Source organism: Equus caballus, chromosome 9, assembly GCF_041296265.1.
Source record: "Equus caballus isolate H_3958 breed thoroughbred chromosome 9, TB-T2T, whole genome shotgun sequence".
Taxonomy (NCBI): Eukaryota; Metazoa; Chordata; class Mammalia; order Perissodactyla; family Equidae; genus Equus; species Equus caballus.
Genome location: NC_091692.1, coordinates 64210274 through 64236068, shown reverse-complemented (window position 1 = coordinate 64236068; position 25795 = coordinate 64210274). Strand labels below are relative to the sequence as shown.

Below are 25795 nucleotides of genomic sequence, written 5' to 3'. Positions count from 1 at the left end.
CATGAGCAAATACTTGAAATTTTAAGAATGAAAGCTGTTTTGTAACTCATTAGTTATCCGCTGTGGCTAGATTATAGGTTACATGGAGGAAAGGAAAAAAGTGGTGGGAAATGAGGTTAGAAAGGACAGATAACAGTGAGCCTCAAAAAGTAGAATGATAGAATTTTTAATCAGAAAAACCTATATGGCAACTGAAACTCTATCTCTAATTCTGGAATCTTAAGAAATCATTTCAATATAAAAAAGGGCATCAAACCCCACCTTACAACGTCACTATGAAAATTAAAATTAAATGCCATAAATTTTTTCTCACAGAGCCTAGAACATAGTCAGTATGCAATAAGTGTTAGTTCCCCTTATAAAACTTAGGATTTGAACTTTAAGTACAAAATGGGATGGTATCAAAGGTGAGCAAATGAGTGACTTCATCATATCTGTACTTAAAAATCATAATTCTGGAAACAAAGTAGAATATGGAGAACAGCAAATAAACTGAGAAGTAGGAAGCCAGAAAGAAAGCAAAACATAGTTAAAGCCTAAAGAGGACAGTGACAATATCCATATTAGAAAAGAAGGGTTGAATACAAGAGATATAAAACATATGGAATTGACCAAAAACTTTAGCAAATATTCATTGAATATGAAAATCAAGAGGAAGAGGATTAGAAAATAATACCTAAGTATCTTAACTTGGGCAGCAGGATGATTGACGATGGAATCAGCAGGCCTAGGGAATGACAAAGAAGCTGCTACTTTCGGAGGGAATAGACATTTAGATTCACAAATTTTGGTTTTAAAGTATTTGTGGAACAAAAGGTAAGACTGTACAATCTGCAGTTGTAAATACGAGTCTGGTATATGGAGATCTCAGATTAGAGATAAACATTTTGGAATAAATATCATATTTGAATATTAAAGGCAATGACCTGAGAAGTCCTGTTTTTCATGATTTCAAATGCCAACCTAATCCACTTACTAGTCTATAACCAGCTCTGCCAACTAGTTCGGGTGGAACAATCACAGAATTAAATCATTTTGCTTTGGAAATGCACCTTCGCCATCTGGTGGCAAAAATGATAAGTACAGGTTTATTTTTAATCATTCAAAAGCATTGAACCCTTGTTATCATTTGGCTTATCAATTCCATTTCCAGCAATACATTACAGGGAAAGGATCTTTCATTATTCATTTCTATGATAATTGCTATTTCTCTTCTCACTTTTTACTCTGGCCACTAGTACGTTCAAACTATATAACTGAAAGAAATATTATCAATAAAAACATAACCTTCCCACTATCTATCCAAAGAACTTGAAATCAGCAATTCTAAAAGTCCCACGCACCCCTATGTTCATCGCAGCATTATTTACAATAGTCAAGACGTGGCAGCAACCCAAGTGCCCACCAACTGATGACTGGATAAATAAGACTGTACACGCACACACACGATGGAATACTACCCAGCCAGAAAAAAGGATAAAATCGTCCCTTCACAACAACATGGATGGACCTTGAGGGTATTACGTTAAGTGAAATAAGCCAGATAGAGAAAGACGAACTCTGGATGACTCCACTCATAGGTGGAAGTTAAACATAGAGACAAAGAGAACTGATTGGAGGTTACCAGGGGAGAGGGGTGTTGGGGGGAGGGCACAAAGGGTGAAGTGGTGCACCTACAACATGACTAACAATAATGTACAACTGAAATTTCACAAGGTTGTAAACGGTCATAATCTTAATAAAAAGTTTTATAAAAAAAAACATAACGTTCCCACTCTCCAGGACCTTCCCACTTCTTCATAATTCACTCATTGCATTATCCAATATATACTACAGGAAAGTTAAATACCTACGAAATTAAATGTATTACTAAAGCTCATGTTGCCAAGTTTCTTGCTTTGAACAACTAATAGTTTGGATTGTTTAGGTAATAAAAATGAGGTTTTTGAAACTACATACATGGTTTGAACAGATTGATCAATACAACAGTACAGAACATCTATAAATATACCCTAACATTCAATAATTCAATATGTGATAAAAATGGCACCTCAAATCAGTACAGAACATCTATAAATATACCCTAACATTCAATAATTCAATATGTGATAAAAATGGCACCTCAAATCAGTGGGAAGAAGATATTCATCACTCAATAAATAATTGTAGGACAAAGGGATAATTGTGTAAAAAAAGTAAGGTCGGATCTGCACTTGACACCATACTCTAGCAAGTTTCAGGCAGACCACTGTTTACTTCTACAGCGTAGAAGTAAAATCATAATAGTATTGGAAGAAATCACAGGAATGTTTTTTAATCTTAGTGACAAGAGGGCCACAGAAAGGATTAGACTAGACATTTCTCCGTTTAAGATATATAAATGGCCAAGAAGTACAAGAAAAGATGATCAGTATCATTAGTCATTAGGAAAATGCAAACCAAAACCACAATGAGATAAAACTTCACGCTCACTGGGATGACTATCATCAAAACGACAGGAGAATTGAAAACATATGTCCGCACAAAAGCTTGCATAACAGCATTATTCATAATAATGTGGAAAAGTAGAAACAGCTCAAATGTCCATCAACTGATAAGAGGAAAAAGGTGATATATCCATACAATGAAATATTATTCAGCCATACAAATGAATAAATTACTGATTCATGCTGCAACACAGACATTGAAAACATTATGCTAAGTAAAAGAAGCCAGACAGAAAAGGCAACATATTGTATGATTCCATTTTTATGAAATATCCAGAATAGGCAAATTCATAGAGATATAAAGCAGATTAGCAGTTGTCGGGGAGCTGAGAATAGGGGAGATGGGGAGTGACTGCTAATGGGTACAGTTTCCTTTTGGGGTGATGAAAATGTTCTGGAATTAGATAATGGTAATGGTTGCACAAATTCATAAATATACTAAAACCCACTGAATTCCATAATTTAAAAGGGTGAATTTTTTCAGCAAGTGAATCATAGCCCCATTTTTAAAAAATGGAGAAGCATAAAAGAAAAAATATTCCATCACAGTAAAAGACACGTTTATTATGTTTATGCATTAGAAAAAGAACAATATAAGCAAAGTCAAAATATAATAACAGACTGGTAAAAAGTATTTGCAATCTGAGGCAAGCAGAATTCTAAAATGACCCCCACGATCCTGCCACCTGGTGTACATACCTTGTGTTATCTCCTCCCCTTGAGTGTGGGCTGGACCTCTGAATATCATGGGCTATCACTCCCATGATTAGGTTAAATTATATGACAAAAGTGAGGTGATTTTGTGGTTACGATTAAGGTCCCTACTCAGTTGACTTTAAGTTAACCAAAAGAGTAATTATCATAGGTGGGCTTGATGAAACAGTTTAGCCCTTTAAAAGAAAGTTTATAAGGTCAGAGACAGAAGTCTGAGAGATTCAAAGCAGTGCAGACATTCTTCTGTTGGTTTTAAAGAAAAAAACTGTCATGTTGTGGGGAGGGACAAGTGGCACAGAACAATGAGCGGCCTCTAAGAGCTGAGGAAGGCAGTCATACAACTGCAAGGCACTGAATTTTGCCAACCATCAGTGAGCTTGGAAAAGGACCCTACCCTGAGCATCAAACGAGGTGGGAGCCCCAGCCAACACCTTGATTGCAGCCTAGTGATACTCTGAGCCAAGGATCCAGCTAACCTGTAGAAACTTGACCCACAGAAACGGTGAGATAATGAATTTATGTTGTTTTAAGCCACTAGGTTTGTGGTAATTTGTTACACAGCAATAGAAAGCTAATACACAATTCATTCCACAAAAGTTATTTTCCATAATGTAAATGAAGATCCTAAAAATCCAGTTAGAAAAGGACGATCAACTCAATAGAAAAATGAGCAGGATATATAAACAGAAAGTTCAAAAAGAAAAAAGAAATATAAATGTTCTTAAACATATGTAGAAATGCTCAACTTGACTCATTTATGATATAAGAAAGACTAAAAGTATAATGGACTATTGTTTTCCACCAATCAGTCTGGTAAAGATCAAAAGTTTTATAACATTGTGTGGTTAAAGCGTTAGAAAACAGGAACTCTAATAATTCTTGATAGAAGTACAAACTGGTACATTCTCTATACTAAGCAATTTGGCAATGCCTGCAAAAAATTAAACTGCACATAATCTTTGACCAAGTGATTCCCCTTTCAGAAATTTTAGTTTATCTCACAGATTTAATCTTAAACAAAATTATAAGTATGCACATATATATGTTTACACACATATATGAGATTATTTGTTACAAAAGTTTATAATAGCAAAAGAAATGGCAATAACCTAAGTGTCCATCAATAGAGATGAAATAACTTTGACACAGTCACTAAAAATAATGATGAAGCACACTCATTAGGTAGTGGTAAAGAAAGCCCTCCGATACAAGCAATCAATAGTATTAAATGGAAAAAAAAGATAAAATACTCTGCATATGTTATCATTTTAAAGGAATAAATATATATATTTACATATATTCCTATATTTGCAAAGAATCTCTCTAAAAATACAAACAAAAATAGTAACAATGGTTGCAGAAGAAAAAGAAACTAAGTGGCTAGGGTATGGAATAGATATGCAGAATACAGAGATAATACACAAAAGAAGAAACACACCTTGAAGGATAAGAAAAATCCTTCCCCATGAGCACGGAGTCTTAAAATTTACTCCAAAAACAAGAATTCAAAGAATATGTAAATCAAAAATTTCAGTAATTATGGAACAAGATCTTAAACCATATTTTAAATCAGCATAGTGATTTTTCAAGTAGCTATCAAAGTCCTCTATAGCAATAATACTAAGTCATTCTGAACAAAATAACTTCTAACATTTGCTGACAAAAAATTAATTTAATTTAATCTAATTTTACTAAAAATATGTACTTTTCATATGTTATTTCATTCTCTATCTTCTAACCTATGAAGAAAGGTAAGAAACTTTTTAAAAATATCAAAGTCATGGTAAGCTTTATTATCAGAAAAAAATGGATAACAGAATTATATGCTATGAATGAGTTCAGAAGTTGTTGCTCCTGTCTCGGTACCCAGTTTAAGAGGTATGAAACATAAAATTCTATTTACGTCCTTTTTTAGACAGGGTGATTTTCTTATGGTCTACTGGGAAGATCAATTTTGATATCCAATATCAGACCAAAAAGCATACAGCCCATCCTAAAATACTTTTTATATATGTGCCATTATGTAGTCAAATGGTGAGACATTTAACAGTTTTCAAATGGCAGAATTTAACTCATGTTCTATCTATCTCAACCTTAAGTAGCAAAAATCCTAGTTCAACCATCTTAGACTTTGTATTTTCATGGCAAAGTTTTGTTTCTCTCCATACACCTTTTATTTAAGTTAACTTATCATATAAATTGCCAATTGTTACGTACAATATATATGCCAATAATGTACTTCTCTCAATAAGAAACTCCTTTCATTCATTTATTCAAAAAATTTCTATTGATGGTCATCTTTCCCCCCTTGGAGAACAGCTGAGCAATGTAAACTGTTTTTGAAGAGACAGAAAAGTAAAACAGATAGGCTTATAGTATTTGAGTCCATAACTCCAATCGTTCATAAGGTCTATCCTCATTCTTTTTCTGGGGTTCTGTCAGACACTCCAATATCCTTATAATTCATCCTCCTTTTTCCTTAAGCTATTTTATATTCCATTTATTCAGTATTTCAACAATTAGTCACTGAGCACCACTATGTATCAACTATTATGCCAGGTGCTAGGAATACATTGATGAAGATACACATGACTCTTGCATCACGAAATTTGCTTAATTTATTCAATTCTTCCCCCGCTTTTGTAGAGAAAATTTTCAATGTCTCACAGTTGATAAGCACTGCTATTAAAATACTTTTTAAAATGTCAATGAAGTTCTTCTGTTAATAGAGCTAATAATCTACTTTTTAAGTGCACAAAAAAAACCCTGGAATTGAAAATGTCTAAAATCAATTTTAAAGAGCAGTCATTTAATGTTAAAGAAAAGTCATGCTTCACAGAGTGACATGTAAAATATACCTTCTGTATCTGTAAGTATCATTTTGTCATCTTTGGGTCTTCTTAAATAACTGTACCAACTTTTGAAATAGATATTGTTACTTCTTCACCAGATATTAGTATCATTTTTGAATTCATTGTTCAATGACTACGAGCCCTCTGCTCTAGTGGATAGTAAACAAAACAAAAATTTGGGGCAAGTTACACATTCATCAATAAAAATGCATTTTCATTTTTAGCCCTTGCTGATGAAATGTTTATTGTAAAGTTTTTTAAATTACCAAATAATAAAATATATAAACAGTTGTAGGTTTACACTATACAATACATGACAATACCACTGTAGGAGAAACATCCAGAGTACTTTCTATGTATTCTACAACAAGATTGTTTAGCCTCTATTTCCTGCACTTATTTCACATACACCTAATCAATAATTTCCAAAGTCTCCCACAAATCTTACTTCCTGCATCTCAAATGCTAAAGAATGAGCCATGACAAAACTGTCATGTACACCAAAGGGCAAGTGGGGCAGCAATGTCAAATACTTCTCTCCCCACCACCAGAGATTTTTCAATCACACTTTGTTTTGTCAGCAAGTGCCTTGCATCTTGTTCTTAAAAAAGAAATGTTAGCTATCTTGTGTCTGAAAAGTTGGGAAAAGATGGATTATTGCCAGTTGTATTTCAGATGAGAACTCTGATCACTGCACGTGCATCCCACACAGAACAAAACCATGTCAGGAGCTGTAAGTACAACGTGGAGACCTAGCAATCTCATCCTAGCTTATTTTATTGCAACTGATAATGAAATATTTCACGTAAAAAGTACAGGACAAATGCCAACTTTTGCAGGCTGCCAGGAGAGCAGTGGTAAACTGGGACTGTCCTAGGCAAACTGGCACATATTGCAATTCTATTTATAGGTCACTTAACTGAAGGAAACTTGAGAATGGTTCGAGTTTAATTCAGTTGAAAATAGGAATAAAGATTTTTTTCACCTAAATATTAACATTAAAATTATTAAAGTTATTTATCCCAAGAGAACAGACGGACTTCTAAATAGCCAAACAAATTCTCACAATATTTTAAACATCTTTTTTTTAAAAAAGAGACATAATTTGTCTTCAGAGCTCATATATTCTTAAAGAATCTTAAGCATTGGCTATATGAGAACATGTTATTATATATCTTCAAGTCTACTGGCTGGTCATTCTGCCAATAAAAGACAAACATGCTACAGAAATTACATCGGTCACATGAAAGACATTAGTATTACAGTTTTTACTCATTTATCATCTACACTAAGCATTTGTTGAATGTGCATAAATCGCTGGAAGTAGCACCAAATGGATAGCCATCTTTGTTGCCTTTTTGTTTCATCTGATATTCTAAAAAATATAAGAAATATCTAGGAATAAAGACTATGAGGCCACTTGCTTCCAAATTGTTAAGATTCTTTTTTCTCCTAAGACAACCATCAGAGTTTTACCTTTTCTGGTTCCTTAGCTCTTTATTGTTTAATCTTTCTTAAGTATAATTCAATTCCTTTTTAAACATTATTTCCCTTTACATCTGTTTATCTTCTTTCTGTCATCTTCATGTTATTTTTCCCTCATCACCTATCTCAAATAACCATTTTGAATAAGATTCACGAGAATTATGCCAGCTTCATAGGACAGCTCATAGAAATAATCTACAAAGTCTGTAAATCATATGTAATCCATGCTTAGTAAATTCTAAATACAACTGGTTTGGTTCTAAGTCTACTAACAGCATTCAATAACTATATGCATCTCTGAATCTTGAAACGAGTCATTGTTGAAAGGCTGACTATGAAGAAAAATTTATGATTTCTGATCCAATTTCACAATAAATCTTAAAACACTTAGCCCAGTCATATACCGCATAACGACGTATGGGTCAATAATGGACCACATATACAATGATGGTCCCATAAGATTAGTACCATATAGCCTAGGTGTTCAGTAGGCTGCACCATCTAGGTTTGTGTAAGTACACTCTCTGATGTTCGCACAACAATGAAATCACCTAATGACGCATTTCTCAGAATGTATCCCCATCATTAAATGACACATGACTGTTCCAATAAAATTTCAATGAAACAGCAATTTAAAAATGCAGCAAACATAAGAGAGTACACTTTAAAAGTTCTCATCACCAGAAAAAAAATTGTAACTATGTGAGGTGACAGATGTTAACTAAACTTATTGTGGTAATCATTTCATAATATATATATATCAAATCATTATAATGTACACAAACTAATGCAATGTTATATGTCAATTATATCTCAATAAAACTGGGGGGAAATTTTTTAATTTTAATGTAGCAACTATAAACACAATTCCCTTTTAACTTTTTTATTGAAATATAATTTACATTCAGTAAAAAGTACACAAATCTGAAGTTTAACACTAACTAGCTATTGCCAAGTATATACAACTAGTAATCCATATCCCTGTCAAGATATAGAACATTTCCTTTACTCCCGAAAGTTCCCTCATCAAAAGCATTGTTATGATTTCTCCTACTATAGATTTGTTTTGTGTCTTCTTGAATTTCATATAAATGGAATCACAAAATATGTACTCTTTTGTGTCTGACTTTTTTCACTCAGCACAGCAGTTTTGAGACTTATCCATGTTTCTGTACATGTAAAGAGTTCTCTCTTTTTATTGATGAATAATACTTTTATTTGAATATACCACAATTTGTTTATCCATTCTCCTGGTTGATGGACAAATGGGAAGTTTCCGTCTGGGGGCTCCTAAGAATAAAAGTTCTATTAAACATTATTGTGCAAGTATTTTTGTAGACATATGACTTCATTTTTTTGGGTAAATACCTAGGAGTAGAATTACTGGGTCACAGGGTAAGTGTATATTTAATCTTATAAGAAAATTGTCAACCACTTTCCAAATGCTTGTACCATTTCATGTGTTTCACACTCTTACCAGCAAAGTATTAGTGGTCCAATTGTTCTGAATCCTCACAAACATTGTGATGTCAGGTTTTTTGTTGTTGTTTTAAATTGTAGTCTTCTTAGTGGATGCATCAAAATACCTCACTGCAGTAGTCTTGATTTGCATTTCCCAAATGACTAAAGACGTAGGACATTTTTTGTGTCTTTATTAGCCATTTGTGTATTTTCTCTTATGAAGAGTCTATTCTAATTTTTTGCACTTTTTAGGGGTTTCATTTTTATTATTTATAAGTGTTCTTTATATTCCTTTTTAAGCTACATAGATTGCAAATATTTTCTCTTCAAATTTCTTGAAATATAACTTGGTTACACATTTTCTTAGTATCTTTTGATGATCAAAAGTTTTTATTTTGATGATACCTAATGTCATTTTTTTCCTTTTATGATTAGTGCTTTCTGTGTTCGTCCAAGAAATCATTGCCTCCCCTAAAGTCATGAAGATAGTCCCCTGGAGGATAGTTCCCCCTAGAAACTTTATAGGTTTAGCCTAAATTAAGGTCAAGAGAATTTTCTTCTATATTTTCTTCTAGAAGTTTTATACTTGTAGGTTTTATGTTTAATCTATGATCCATTTTCAGTTATCTTTTTATATGGTAAAAAAGTAAGCTTCAAATTGCATTTTTTCAATGGATATTCAATGTCCCACTACCATTTGCTGAAAAGACTATCCTTTCTCTACTGAATCGAATTTTGACTTTTGTAAAAAAATTAGTAGTCAATATGAGTGAGTCTATATGTATATACTCTCCATTCTGTTTCATTGATCTATTTGTCTTTTTTTATGCCAATACCATCCTGTTTTAATTACTGTAGATTTATAATGTCTTCAAATGAGGTAGTGTTAGGCCTTTAACTATGTTCTTCTTTAAAAGCTGTTTTGGTAATTCCAAACATTTCTATATGAATTTTATAGTCTATGTGTATATATGGATCAAATTGGGGAGAAATGACATCTTAACAATATTGAATCTTTTAATCCATGAACACAGTTTATCTCTCCATTTATTCAGAGCTTCTTTTATTTATTTCATTGTTTTCAACATACAGATCCTGCGCATATTTTGTTAGATTTATACTCAACTTGTTGGTGCTAAGGTAAATGTATATCATTCGTTGGTGCTAATGTAAATGTATTTCATATTTTTAATGCTCTCATAAATCTTATTTTTTTTTAATTTCCGTAACCCAGTTGTTCCTTCTAAGGATTTAGAAATGGTTATCTGATTGCTGACTTTATATCCTGTAACCTTGCTAAACTCTTATAGCACTTTTAGAGACTCCTTTAAATTTCTATATAGACAATCACATTCTCTGGGAATAAAGAGGATGTTATTTCTTCCTTTTCAAGCTGGTATACATTTTATTTTATTATTTTTTTCTTATTTCACTGACTGCAAACTCACCTACAGTGTTGAATAGATATGGTGAAAGTGGGCATCCTTGCTTTGTTTTTTGATCTAAGGGGAAAGTATTCAGTCTTTCACCATTAGGTATGATGTCAGCCACAGGATCATCATACATGTCTTTGATCAGGTTGAGGAACTTCCTTTCTACTCCTAGTTTGCTGAGAGTTTTTATTAAAAATGGATGCTGAGTTCATCAAATGATTTTTCTATATATATTGAAATGACAAGTGGTTTTTCTATTTTATTAAAATGGAGAGTTACCATGATTTTCAAAAGTAAAACTAACTCTACATTCCTGGGATAATCCCATCATGATTTACTAGCCTTTTTATATCTTGAGGAATTCAGTTTGTTAAATTTGTTTAGAGTTTTTGCATCTATATTTATGAGGGGTGTTGATCTGTAGTTTGGTTTTTTTCTTCAAATATCTTTGGTTTGGGCATCAGGATAATGTTGATTAAGAGAAAGAGTTGAGAAATACCCCATCCTCTAATTTTCTAGAAGAGTTTCTGTAGAAATGGCGTTATTTCTTCCTTAAATTTTGTTAGAATTTACCAATAATGTACTTAGGTCTGTAGTTTTATTTGCGGGACAGTTTTAAATTACAAATACAATTTCTTTAGTGCATATAAGGCTGTTCAAGTTATCCATTTCTTCTTGAGTGAGCTTTGATTATTTATATCTTTCAAGGAATTTGTACAGTTCATCTAACTTGTTGATTTTATAGGCATAAGGTTTTTTAAAATATTTCCTTGCTAGCATTTTAATATCATTAGAGCCAGTGGTAATGTTATCTCTCTTGTTCATGATATAGGTAATTTGAATCTTTTCTTTCTTTTCCTGATTAGTCTATCTAGAGGTTTAACAATTTTATTAATCTTCTCAAAGAATCAGCTTTTGGCTTCATTGTTTCTATTTTCTATCACTGTTTCTCTGCTTTCATTGTTGTTTCCTATATTCCGTTTACTTTGCTTTTATTTAATTTGCTTTTATTTTCCAAGTTTTTAAGGTGGAAACTGAGATCAATGCTTTGAGACCTTTCTTATTTCCTGATATATATATCTAGTGCTATAAATTCTGCCCAAAGTATGGCTTTAGTGGCATCCTACAAATTCTGAGGTTGTGTTTTCATTTCAATAAAAGTTAAAATGTTTTCTATTCTCTCTTTTGATTTCTTCTTTAATCTGTAGGTTACTTAAAAGTGTGTTATTTAGCTTGTAAATATTGGGGGATTTTCGAGAGGTCTTTCTGTTACTGATTTCCAATTTAATTCCATTGTGATCCGAGAACACTTTTTTTTTTTTTTTTTGAGGAAGATTAGCCCTGAGCTAACTACTGCTAATCCTCCTCTTTTTGCTGAGGAAGACTGGCCCTGAGCTAACATCCGTGCCCATCTTCCTCTACTTTATATGTGGGACGCCTACCACAGCATGGCGTACCAAGCGGTGCCATGTCCGCACCCAGGATCCAAACCGTCGAACCCCAGGCCGCCAAAGCAGAACGTGTGAACTTAACCGCTGCACCACCGGGCCAGCCCCGAGAACATATTTTTTAATACTTGAATTCCTTTCAATTTAATGAGACTTGTTTAATGGCCAGGATATGGTCTATCTTGGCAACTGTTCTGTGTACCCCTAATACGAACGAAGATTGTTGTTCAATGGATTATCCTACAAATATCAATTAAGTCAGGTTGGTTGATACTGTTGTTCAATTTGACTATACCTTTGCTGATTTTCTGCCCACTTGTTCTATTGGTTATTGAGAAAAGGGTATTGAAATCTCCAATTATAACTGTGGATTTGTCTATTTCTCCTTGTAGTTTTATCAGTTCTTACTTCACGTATTTTGAAGCTCTGTTAATATAGATAAACATTTGGAATTTTTATGTCCTGTTGATTAACTGACCTCTTTATCATCATGAAGTAACATTCCTTATTTCTACTAATATTGTTTGCTCTGAAATCTACTTTGATCTGACTATAACCACTCCGGCTTCCTCCAACTTATGAGTAGTATTAGCATAGTATACCTTTTCCAACTTTTTCTTTTAATTATGTTTGTCTTTATATTTAAAGTGTGCTTCTTGTAGACAGTATACCGTTGGCTCTTCGTTTACTGCCAGTCTAAAAACCTGTGCCTTGGGATATTTAGACAAATTATATTTAACATAATTATCAATATGGTTAGATATATCCACCAATCTTGCTCTTTGTTTTCTATTTGTGTGATGTGTTCTTTGTTCCCTTCTCCTCCTTTTTCTGCTTTCTTTTGATTGAGTATATTTTGTATTTCATTTATGTCATTTGTTGATTCATAAGCTATAACTCTTGTTTTGTTATTCTAGGGTTTAAAGTACACATCTTTAACATATCATAGTCCCCTTCAAACAATACTATACCACTTAATGTACACTATAAGAACTTTGCAATAGTGTATTCCAATTCTCCCCTCCCAAACTTTATGCCATTGTCATCATGTATTTTATTTTACATATAGCATAACCCCCAAAATATACTATTATTTTTGCTTAGTCAATTATCTTCTAAAGATATTTAAAATAATTTTTTAAAAGATTATATATTTACTCATGTATTTATCACTTCCATTGCTCTTCATTTCTTGGTATAGATACATATTTCCATCTGGTACAATTTTCCTTCTGCCTAGAGGACTTTGTTTAACATTTCTTACAGTGTAGTTATGCTGGTGATAAATTTTTTCAGCATTTCTATGTCTGAAAAAGTCTTTATTCCCTGCACTTTTAAAAGATATTTTCACTGGGTATAGAATACTGGTTGATGGCTTTTTTTAAAAACCTTTGGGGTTGGCCCAGTGGTGCAGCAGTTAACTGCGCACGTTCCGCTTCGGTGGCCCAAGGTTTGCCGGTTCAGATCCTGGGTGCAGAGATGGCACTCTTGGCACACCACTGTGGTAGGCATCCCACATATAAAGCAGAGGAAGTTGGGCCTGGATGTTAGCTCAGGGCCAGTTTTCCTCAGCGAAAAGAGGAGGATTGCCAGCAGTTAGCTCAGGGCTAATCTTCCTCAAAAAAAAAATAATCTTTCCCTATTTTAGAGGTGTTTGCTCCATTCTCTTCTCTCTTGCATTATTTCCAATAAGAAATCTGTTGTTGTCTTTATCTTTGTAAACATGTCTATACCTAAACATGTCTTTTTCTCTGACTGATTTTAAGATTGCCTCTTTGTCACTAGTTTTAAGCAATTTGATTGTGCCTTGCTGTAGTTTTGTTGCTATTTCTTGTATCTGGAGTTTGTAGTGCTTCTTGGAACTATGGTTTTATAGTTTGCATGAAATTTGAAAAAAATTTGGCCATTATTTCTTCAAATTTTTCTTAGTACTCTCCATGCTCTCCTCCCCTTCAAAGACCCCAAGTACCTATATATTAAGTACTTGATATTGTTCCAGAGCTCATAACACTCATTTTTTTGATTATTTTGTTCAAGTTTCATTCTGTGTTTCATTTTGGATCATTTCTATTAATTTGTCTTCAAATTCACTAGTCTTTTTTTCTTCAGTATCTAATTTTCCATTATCCCTATCACGTGTATTTTTTATTTGAGATATTATAATTCTCATCTCTAGAAGTTCAGTTTAGTATTTATTTTATATCTTATATGTCTCTACTTTTAAAATTATAAAAATATAATTATAATAACTATTTTAATGTTCTTGCCTGCTCATTCTAATTTCTGTGTCACTTCTGGGTTGGTGTCTGGTGTCTGATTACTTTCTCATTAGTGATTGTGTTTTCCTGCTGTTTTGTATGCCTGCTATCTTTGACTGGATGCCAAATACTGTGAATTTTATCTTGTTGGGTGCTGGATATTTTTGTGATCCTATAAATCTTCTTGAAAGTTGTTCTGGGAGGCAGTTAAATTACTTAGAAATGGTCTGATCTTTTCAGGTCTTTCTTTTAGGATTTGTTATTCTGTCCCAGAGCACTGCCCAATTTAACTAATTATTTTCCAATGCTGAGACAAGCTTTTATAAAATACTCTACCCAATATTCTAGAAATCTTGAGGTTTTCTCTTCAACTCAGGAAGACACGTGGGCTCTGCGTATACTTCTCTCCCTGTGCAAGAGCCTGGAAACTCTCTCTAGGCAGTATGCTAGGACAAGCAAGGGGCTCACTTTATTTATTTCCCATCTCTCAGATATTACTCTCCTTCATTGCCTCATGCCCAATTTATTAAAAAACATTGTTTCAAATATTTTGTCTGTTTTTTTTTCAGATGTTTCAGGTAGAAAGGTAAATCCAGCCCCTATTACTCCATCAATACTGGAAGCAGAAGTCTTAAGCATATATTTCAATTATTACTTTTACTTTAAAACAATCAAATGTCACAAAGATACTTGGAAGGCCACAAGTAACAGACGATAAAAAAAAATTACAGTGATTACCAAACCAGTAAAATATTCATTATACTTAACTTGCCCTAAAACTTTACATTTTAGATTCGAAGTAATTGCTGAATATTTTTATCATTCTCTTGTCATCACTTACATCTGGTAGCATTTTTCACCCTCTAACAAAATGCACGGGGATGTAACTGAGTCATATGACACTGTTTAGTTTTCCACTCTTGCCTAATTAAAATTCCTGACAAAATCACAATGAAGTCTCTCAGTACCTTCATTAAGTGTCATTATTTAAGCAGTAAAATGTAGAAACAAATAATTAGGAATCTGTAATGCCTATAAAATATTATTTCTTTGTAGCTATGCTTCTTAAAATGCTTCATAGTCCATTAAAAGAATGCAAATATTTTACTTTTTCCTATCACATGTTAATTTTTGCTTCACAATAGAATAAGGAAGTAAGAAAAAATAGAGAAAGAAATATTGCATTAATATAATTAAAAGATCAGAGTCAAAATGTCCTTATTGAAGATTTACCTAACATGTCAAATATATGCAATTTTAAATATGAATCATAGGGAAATTATTTGAACCATGTGGTAACAAGTAATATCTATATTGAATTTCAATAAATATTTGTTGAATAAATGAATTGTACTAAGCAGTTATAATATGAATAAAGATAATCCTCTATTAATTGAACATATTACTATCAGTTATAGGAGAGGAAAAAAATGGAAGAGAATACTTTCAAGTTTATACCACAGAGGAGAACCTTAAAATACAACATAAAGAATTTTAGAACTGGAGGTCTTTTTGAGATGTGGTAGACTGCCTTTCCTATTTCAGAGATGAGAAAACTGAAATACAGAGAAAAGATACACATCTACAAATGATAACAGTAACGGGAAGAAGTGAGAACAAGACCCATATCTTCTGACTTCCAGTTTTTCAATTTCTTCCACTATACAAATTAGCCATAACATTTCTTACTTTTTAACTTCTCTCAATGTTCTAGGAAGTGCTAAATAAATAGTAAAATATTACATAAAAGAAAAAAATAATTGTTTCCTAAATTTCATTAATTGCCAACTATAAAAATTATGAAGCATACAATTTTTAAATAATTTCAAATGTAAAAAAATCAACTAAATGTTTAATACAGTTTAACTTTCATTTTTCTGCAATTTCATTTTCTTAACAAAAAATACAGTTTTAAAAATGGTTATTTCACTCATCCTCCTCTAGATCCCACCCTTAGATCCTCTAGTCCAGTGGTTCACAACCCTCTTCCACCCCAAGATCTCTTAGTAAAAGAATACATTTTTAACATCCCTTTTAATACCCTGAAAATGAAATTCAGAGGTAAAATATCCTAACCATCCATATAATTTTTAAGATAGACATATATATTCCTAACTGTATAATAAAGGGGAAATAAATAATTTATAAAAAATAAAATATATTTAAGTAAGTAAATGCTCAGGCATAATGACTCTAGATGTCATAGTAAAGCAATCAGATGCTTGCAGCTACATGAATGTAGTCAAACTGCCACCAGGTAGCTGGCGTGGCGTCCACCTTCTGTCCCCTACTCAATAAATGTGTCAGAACAATAGACCAAAATGTGGAATTATGTTGCCTCTAAGAACCACAAAGCTTCACTAAGTCTTATGTTTCCAAGTGGTAGTGTTATAGAGGACAACTGCCACTGAGCCATTAAAGGAGCTGGTGCTTCCCTTCCTAATATATTTCTAGATGCCTTTGTGCCTTGCTCCAGGTCTGCTCCAGCAATATTGGCACCACGTGGGAGTTTGTTAGAAATACAGACTCTCAGGTCCTACCTCAGACCCATTGAATTAAAATCTATATTCTAATAAGATCATCAGGTTATATGTCTGTAAATTAAAGGCTGAGAAGCCACGGGGCACTCCAGGAGACATAGCAAGGGAGCGGGTAAGCAAATTGCACATAACAAAAACATGGTTATCTCAAAACTCATTTTGAATTGAAAACCTCTAACAATGTTTTGCATCTACATTCATAATAAACATTTGCCATTTTTATGAATAAATGAATTAAGTAAATACTTATTAACTCAAAGCTAAGGTCTAGGGCCAACTTAGTATTCATTCATTCAATAAACACTAAGCGTCTATATGTAAAGCACTGTGCTAAAACCTGTGAGAGAAGCAAAAAATCATAAAGCAGGTCAAAATTACTGTAGCATGTAGTTAAAGATTAAACTAAAGCTCCTTAAAAGAAGGACACGTAACATACTTTTCTATCTCTCAAACATAGTTCTAGGTCCATAGAGATTTAAATTTAATTGAACCAAAGCTTCTCTTTTTGAGGCCACTGTATGAGATGGTATTGAAGATACCTTATTGAAGAATGGTATTGAAGAAACAAATTACTAATAATACTTCAAACTGGAGTTACATTCCTTATCGGTAGCTCCATTACACTGTCCAACTCAAATACTGCTGGAAGACTCATTCTGGTATGAAAGGAGAGAGATGTTGAGAAAGAGGCAGAGAAAAGGGAGAGAGGGAGGGGACCAAGAAAATAAGCCTAACGGAAATAATTTAAAGAGTAACAAAAGAAAATGAGCAAGGAAAGGAGAAAATTCAGCAGCACTGAGATCTAACTAGTCTCTAGGGCAGGAGTTGACAAACTTTTTCCATAATGGATCAGAGAGTAAATATTTTGGGCTATGAGGGCCTTATGGACTCTTGTAACTACTCAACTCTGGAGTTGTAGCTGAAAGCAGCCACAGACAATAAGTAAATGAATATGTGTGGCTGTGTTCCAACCAAACTTTATTTATAAAAAACAGGTGGCAAGCCAGATGGCCCCAGAGGCAAAGTTCACTGACCCTTTGCTCTAGGGGAAAGAATTCAAAGGGTTCATAGATACATGCCTAACACAATACTGTAGAATCTGCATTTAAAAATAATAAATCAAAAGATTTTTTATGCTTATGACAAAGGGAACTGAATTATTTTTGAAGAGAAAATATTTTCCAAATAAAAGTTTATACAAATTACAACCAATTCCATTTTCTAGGCATAACTACCAAATCTGATGTTAAATGCTAACTTCTTCCCTGACTAAAAGTAATTCTTATAAACAAAAGGAGCTATTGGTTTGACTTAAATGAGGTTCAGAAAGAAAAGATATAAAAACAGGATATTTTGAGTCATTAAACTATACATTTACTCATAATTGCAGCCCAAGAACCCAGGAAAAAGAGAAAAGAAAAAAAGAAACTGCTATATCTTGCTTCCCCACAATGGGTCAGATTATACTGTTTATTCAGGCTAGTAATTTGTCAATGAAAGAAGTATTAACAGATAATATTGAAAGTGATATATCTGTTCATTACCACCTTCTTCAAAGATTAGAGATATGCTTCAAGCTTCCCTACAATGACGAATTAATTACTCATAAATTTGTTGGATTTTTTTTTAACATCCACAACTTCCTGATGATATGCATTCCAAAACTTAATAATCTACTAAGTGACCCAGTGTTTTAGTATTTCCTTTTATTCTTCCTAAACCTAAGTTCCAAAGGAGACTATCTCATGCAGCTATCTAGTTTTTGAAGAATGAGTGTATATTCCCATTACCCATTTTATTTAGTCCTTCATTCATTCATTTCAAATCCTATCTCCACTGGTAATCCTCTATTTTTTTCATCCAAGTTCATATACCTTGACCATTCTAGTTGCCATTTTACAGACTTTCTTGATTTCTGAAGTCCTTCTGTAGCAGACACTGCTACTGTCTCAACCTACACTGCCTCATCATTCGCGGTTCCCTACATAACAGCGTCTTCTACTGTATTTGTAATACTCTGCCTGAGTGCTTTCTCTGGTCAAAGGAACATGCTTGGCCAGTGAGAAGCAGAGTTAACATCCCCTTGGAACAGCCCTAGACCAATAATAAAGAGAGTTATGGATAAATACCCCAGCTTCCTTGCCCATTATAAAGGAGAACTCTGAGGTCATTATACTCTGTCTCCCAGAAGTCACAGTAAGATTGAGACACAATTGACAAAAGAGGCAACGTGCTCTTGAATGAGCCTGGTATTCTGTTCTTTCTCTTAACTGGATCATTTCCCTCTCCCCTACACGTGGTGCCTGGGATTGCCATCCAAATAAACTATTTGCACTAAAATCTTTGTTTGCTTAAGGTGAACCTCAATCTAAGACAGTCCTCTAACCTTAAAATTCTTGGGTTCCTAAGATTTTGCACAGAGATGTGTTCATAGCATTCCAGCCATGAAATCACCACTGTTTTACCCAAAGATAGGATACACTGTCTGTTTCACTTTTGCTAGGTTTCAAATGAATTAGTACAAGCATCATTTTATTATTCTCCCAAGACACAGCAACACAGTAGGGTGATGGTTTTAGGTACCACCTAAAGTGACTCCCAGTTATCTATATCTATAACTGACAGCTCAGAACCCATCATCCTATAAGTACAGTTTTGACTTGTTTTCCACAAATGCATGACTTTATACTTGTTCACCCAGAAATGTACCTGCCACTTCCAGACAACAGAAATAGTATAAAGAAGAGTTTTTCTTCTCAATTTTCCATTCAAACAGAGGAATATGGTATATAAAAATAATCTTTCCATGAACAATTTTCATTCTTCCCCTTCCAAAGGTAGAAATAGAAGAACCATAAACACTATTTTAAAAGTCTAACACTCTGAACATGGAGAAGCCCATAGAACTGAGCCAAAATAGTAATAACACTTAGCCCATGGATACATCAAACTCATAAAACCCTTTCACCTATATGTATCTGCTTGGAAAACCACCTCATCCTTTCGGCCAAGGTAGAACCGTTGGAGACACTGTTAACCTTCCCCATTTTCTTAATTCCACTTCCTGTTAGTCTCCTCAATCCAGCCTCTCTAAAGCATCTTAAAAACCATCTCTTCTTCATTCCCATTGCTCTTATCCCAGTTTGACTTTGCTATGACAATAACCTCCTATCTAAGTTCCCTGTTTTATTTCACTTTATTCTGGAAAATCTAATAACCTGACACTTCCTCATCAAACCTAAGATTGTTCAAACCCATAGTAGCTCAAGTCCTGAACATCAGTTTCAGCATTTATATAAAACATACGGATGTTTGCATTACATTTAGACAATTCATTGTTGCCTAAACATCTCATGTATTTTTATTTCTGTTTGGAAAGAAGATTAAAAATAATATATTTACCTAAAGATTAAGCAAAATGTTTACCTGTCTGAAGCTATGTCACTGGCAATTTGGTGCGTCACTCCTGACCCATTTTTAATAGAATCCTGTCTTGTGAGCCCATGAGATCGACTTTTCTCCACTGCAGGTACAGATAAGTCACCTGAGGGTCCTTGGAACTGAGCCTGCTCATGTAGTTTTGCTTTCTTCTCCTGAGGCGCTTCCTCATTCCGCAGTCCTCGGAGAACCTTTTGATCAGGTTGCTGTGGTGTATTAGATCCACTATTATAAAACCATGCTCCTGATTTAGTGAGGATTTCTTGTTGTTTTCGGCACAAATTACATACCCACATAACCTGCATATGAATACATAGGGAAAAGAAATTAGTGTTTCCAAAAATTAAAAACAAACAAAAAGAGAGACAACAATTCAAGCCAACAAAAACAATTAAATGGTTATCCTTTCTGAATGTAATCCAGATTAACTGCTACCAGTAATTCATTCACATACTCTTTCTTCTACTTTTGTCCAAGAATTATAACGAAAGACACAGTGTTTACTGGCAGTAGAAATACCAAACTAGACTGCCAAATTACTAGTTGTTTATTTGTATTCTTTAACTAGTTTTTCTTTAAATTAGGGGCATAGTGTAGTATACAGAAATGGATTTTGAAGCTAGACAGACTTGCGTTTAAATACCAACTGCGAGATTAGAACTTTTGCAACCTTCAACAAAATACTGAACCTTCACGTCTATAAAACTTAGCATCTTTAATGATAAAATAGAGAAATCGAAATGTTAATTCTTACTTTCCTGTATTGTTTTGAGGATGGAAGATTAGAAATAATCTAAAAAAAAATAGTCTAGCACAATGCCTGGGTGGATGTTTAGACTTTCAGTAGATTACCTACTAATATTAGGTTAATCTATCACCAATTATATTACAGGCTTTTTGAGGGGGTTTTCATTTCTTTTAAGTAGACCCTAATCGCTAAAATAAAGCTAGGAAAATTGTTGATGCTCAGTAAAAACTATTTAATTACTCATAATTTGTAGGAGGACATGGGCTTTTTGATATTGTGATAAAAAATAAAATTTGCATTTTAACCATTTTTAGGTGCACAGTTCAGTAGTGTTAAATACAGTCACACTGTTGTGAAACATATCTCCAAAATTTGTTCATCTTGCAAAACTCAAAATCTATACCCATGAAATAGCAAATCCCCTTTTCTCCCTTGCCCTAGCCCCTGGTAACCACCATTCTACACTCAATTTTCTAATAGATATGCTTTTCAGACTCCAGGAATCTAAGAATATTATAACTAAGATCTGTGTACCAGAAAACCTTCACCCTCTTCTGAAAAATCTTTTTCAATTAATCAGAAAAAATAAAATCATATGTTCATGAAATGAAAGGTGAGTTCATACTTCAAGTGAGTGTTTTCTGATGTTTCGTTTACTCAAATACTGAATCTTACACAGCTCTCCAGATTGCTAAACATTTTCTCATAGTGTAAATAAACCATAATGATATAGATAACTAAAGTAAAAGATTCAACATGGTGTTTTCAACTGACACAAGGATGTTTTTATAAAATACCATTTAAATTTTTTGCTTAATCACCCATTATTCCAGTTTATATTGTTTGTATAGTCCATATCACACAACATTGTACTTGATCATTTTTTATTAGTTTGTTCCCTTTGAATTGCACATACATTTCTTTTATCTCCAACTAAATTCAAACCTGACTGGGTGCAAAGATATAGACTTTGCATAATTATTTGCATAATTAGTCCTTATAACTCATAGAACAGTAAGACTTTCTAAATGCTTACTGACTTGAATTAATTTGAACTCCTTTTGGAGGAGATATGATATCTGATATTATTGCACTGAGATTTATGTTTCATTGATTTCCAAAACAATTAGTCATCAATAACATCAAAATAAGTGACTATTTTATTTTTATAAGTAAATAGGAAAGTATTTTGGATATGAAAATACCAAAATCTTACTCAGATTTTTAAAATACAGCTCATAGTTCAAATTTCTTTTGGTTTGAAGACACACGAAATATAAACATACCGAACCCATCAGTAGTCTCAAAAATCAAATTTCAACCAAGATCTTCAGGCTTTTGATGCCATCTTGTGACAAATGTAGGTATTGCAGATCTCTTTTAAAAGAGACACAAAATAATGCTAAAATTGTTTGAATTTCAACTTTTCTGTGTTATTTTAAACAAATTACTATTCGTGTTATAGTGATAATATATGCTATATGATATATAATTCAAGGATATTAATATAAGTTCAAGAGTATTAAAGAATAACATCCTTTTGTGCCTGGTAATTGACAATGAAACAGAAATGAGAATTTATGACAGACAAGTATCCAATCACAAACACCTGCAGAAACAACCTATTGTTGCTTCATTACTTGTCACAAGGTAAGTGGGTTACTTAACCTCTTCTAGAGCAGAGATTCTCAAAGAATATCCCTGGGACAGCAGCAGCAGTATTGCCTGGGAACTCATTAGAAGTGCAATCGCATAGGTCCCCACTCCAGACCTACCGAATAGGAAATTCTGGGACACGACCCAGAAATCTGTGATTTTTTTTTTCTGTCAAATCCTACAAGTGATTTTGATGCTTGATAAAGTTAGACAAATATTGGTTAGGGGAGAAATTCCCAACTCAATATGTTGAATGGGTTACCTGTGTTCTCCTCAGAGTGGCTCTGTCAGGCCATGAACCCTGACAATTTACCTCAGAATGAACTATTCACCACACAAATAGTAATAGCATCATTTCTCCACAGCGCACAATGAAAAAAAGACCTGGAAGCATTAGGGGCTTTGTTTTCCTCAACTGTTAACACCCAGTGGATATTAATATAAGAAAAATGAGTGTAGGGCATGAAGGATTATGTTTGATTCTTATTAAAGACTCTGTATTAATACCCTTCCTGTACTCTCTGGGCATCCATATTGGTTGCTATTTTTCTGACTAGATCCTATGCTCCCTCCTAAACTGCTAGCTCCCAGTATCCTTCTATCCTAATACCCAATTCACTTTCCTTTTCTTCTTTAACTATTTCCTCCCACTCTTAGATTAATCGTTTAGTTATCTTTAAAGCTTAGGAAGCCTAAATCCACTCTCTTCAAGTAGTACAGGGGACTGAGACTTTCACTTGAAGAAGCCCTCTATACACATAGCAACTTAATTTGTAAATTGATGAGACTGAACTACATCTCACAAACACATACACACATACATGCTATGAGATGAATTTTCACTAACTGTCTATTAGAGATAAATTCTGTGTCCATGGAAAAAAATTTAACTAATTTGGGAATAAAATCACAGGGCTTTTGTTAATGGAACCCTTTAACCAATTAAGCTAACCATCAAATGTATCTTACGATGAAGACTGCTAAAAATATCTTAGTAATATATATGCCTGTAAATCACCATGGTTAGAGCCTACTAGTTTTGGTGGTCCTCATAATTACCAAAAACATTTAGGCTCTGATAATACAAAGACATAAAGGATTCAAAGTTATAAGATATTATTAGCTTCAGTTCTAAATATGCCAAATTTTTCAAAGTAATATAGCAATATTAAAAAACGGGATTTTCACTAATGACCCATATTTTTCATTTATTGCCATATCTTACATTCCACAAACATCCTTGATGGAGTTGAAAGGGAGGAAAAAAACTAAGTAAAATAGAAATACCTCTTTAAAACCATAAAAATGGTAAATGCAATAGCTACACTAAATAGTCAAAGAAAGCAAAAAACAAAATTATGTTAAGTGCATACAATAAATTAAAGAAATGTAAAGCTCTGCAAAATTATGTGATTTTCATCTAAATAGGGATAATAAATAAAAGAGTAATTCAGAGAAGGGAAGAATTACTGGTTAGAGACCGGTGCTAATGAGACAACAAGCCAAGCTCATAAGATCAAGCTAACTCTGCACAGATAAAACAATTTGCTAGACTCTACCTCTAATCATTGCCAGCCTGCTTATAAATGTGTACATGAGTCAGACAAGAGTGTAAATTGATTAGTTTAACCTATCGCATGACTAGAAAACTGTAAAATGTCCTGGTAGCTATTAAACTTACTTCTTTTTTCTCTTGGAACACTACATTTCCCAATCTCCCTTGTAGTTAGAGATGGTCATGGCCATATTGGCCAATGGATTATAAGTGGAATGATGTGTGCCATTTCCATGACCATTAAAAAATACTCATATTCTACCATCATGCTCTTTATTCAAGACCCTAGGGGATAAAAGAGCCCCCCAAAAAAGAAGCCTGGGAACCTGAATGAGCACTTGGAAGAGAGCCGTCTGCTGATCAGCCACACTAGTGTGGACTTCTCGTAGTGAGAAATAAACTTCTATTATGTTGAGCTACAGAAACTTTTTGAGTTTATCGTTTACAGTTGATAGCACTACCTTAACTAATCTTTTTAAAGTACATATTGTAGTGAATGTGTGTCACCAGCACAGTCTTTGTATGTGAAGAACAATGCATGACTAAAGCTTGCATGTAAAAGTCCTTCAGTGTTGTTGTGGAGCCAGCTTTCACTGAGTCATAAGAACCAGTTGCGCACATTTCTTCTCAGCACCATATTCAGTAATGTGAGTTAGCTTGAAACAAGCCCTGGTGGGTCTATTTACACAAAGGAACTGGCAAATGCCACAGATTAAGGCTTTTTCCTATAGAGAACCAGTTGTTAGCATTTATCAGGACACCACTGAATATTACGCATTTACTATATTAACCCAAAAGATTAAAACTACATTCAGCGTTAGTAGACAAACTTGGGTGAAGCTATAACTTACCATAAAAACTAATTCAGCCCATAAAATTCCATTTTATTTATAGATGGACAAACAACTATTAACACTAACTCATTAATTATTTCTTCATTCAAACAATATTCACTAAATGCCTAGTGTGTGCCAGACACTATGCCCAGAGCTGGTGAATACAGCTCAACAGACAGAGATTTTGCTGTGAGTTTAAAGCATAGTGGGGGAGACTGTAACAAACAAATAATTGCACAGATATGGTTTATATTACAATTATGATAAATGCTATAAAAGGAACGCAGGTTTTCAAATATATTCCTTAAGCAATTAAAAGATCACTGTAATCTTTATATAGTAGGCTTCTGGATTACAAAACAGAAATCAGAAATTTTAATTCATCTGATACCCCAAGACAAACAGCAAGACTTTCCCAGATTCCCCATGAATGCAAACATGGCACCTCTAGCTACAGCCACGTTTGTAGGCTGAAGCAGGAAAGTTTGAGAGTGTCTTCCATAAGCCTCTCAAGAGATAGCAGCAGTACAGAAGAAGATTTAACCTGGAACATCCGCAAGTCTCAGTTGTTATAACTCTTCTCTGTTAGCTGTTGTCGCTTTGAAAAATTACTTGCAAAGAAATGGAGCTTATTTCTCTATTTTTGATATAATTTTCCTCAACAGCAGACTAGCCAAATTTTTTTTTAAAGCCACCCACTAAATTTTAGTCTGCTAAATAGCTCCTTTGGATAAATTCTCTATTTATGATATTTCTACCTGTTCCTTTACTGTTTTCCAAGAAACTGTATAGGTGTTCTGTGTGGTTTCTGCTGCTGAAACCTCCAGCTCATCTAATTCATGGTCTGGTTCTTCTCAACTTAGACAGGATTGTGCTCCACTATTG

The 25795-nt window shown here is 33.5% G+C and overlaps 1 protein-coding gene across 33 annotated transcripts in view; it reads right to left on the bottom strand.

The window, feature by feature from the left end:
* The window catches only part of RIMS2 (regulating synaptic membrane exocytosis 2), a 572519-nt gene that overhangs the window by 363391 nt on the left and 183333 nt on the right, over positions 1-25795 (bottom strand). For all 33 annotated transcript variants that reach the window (XM_070221631.1, XM_070221642.1, XM_070221652.1 and 30 more), the window contains one exon: positions 20104-20414. In XM_070221631.1, coding sequence (XP_070077732.1) covers positions 20104-20414 — 311 coding nt within the window. The remainder of the gene's footprint in view (positions 1-20103; positions 20415-25795) is intronic.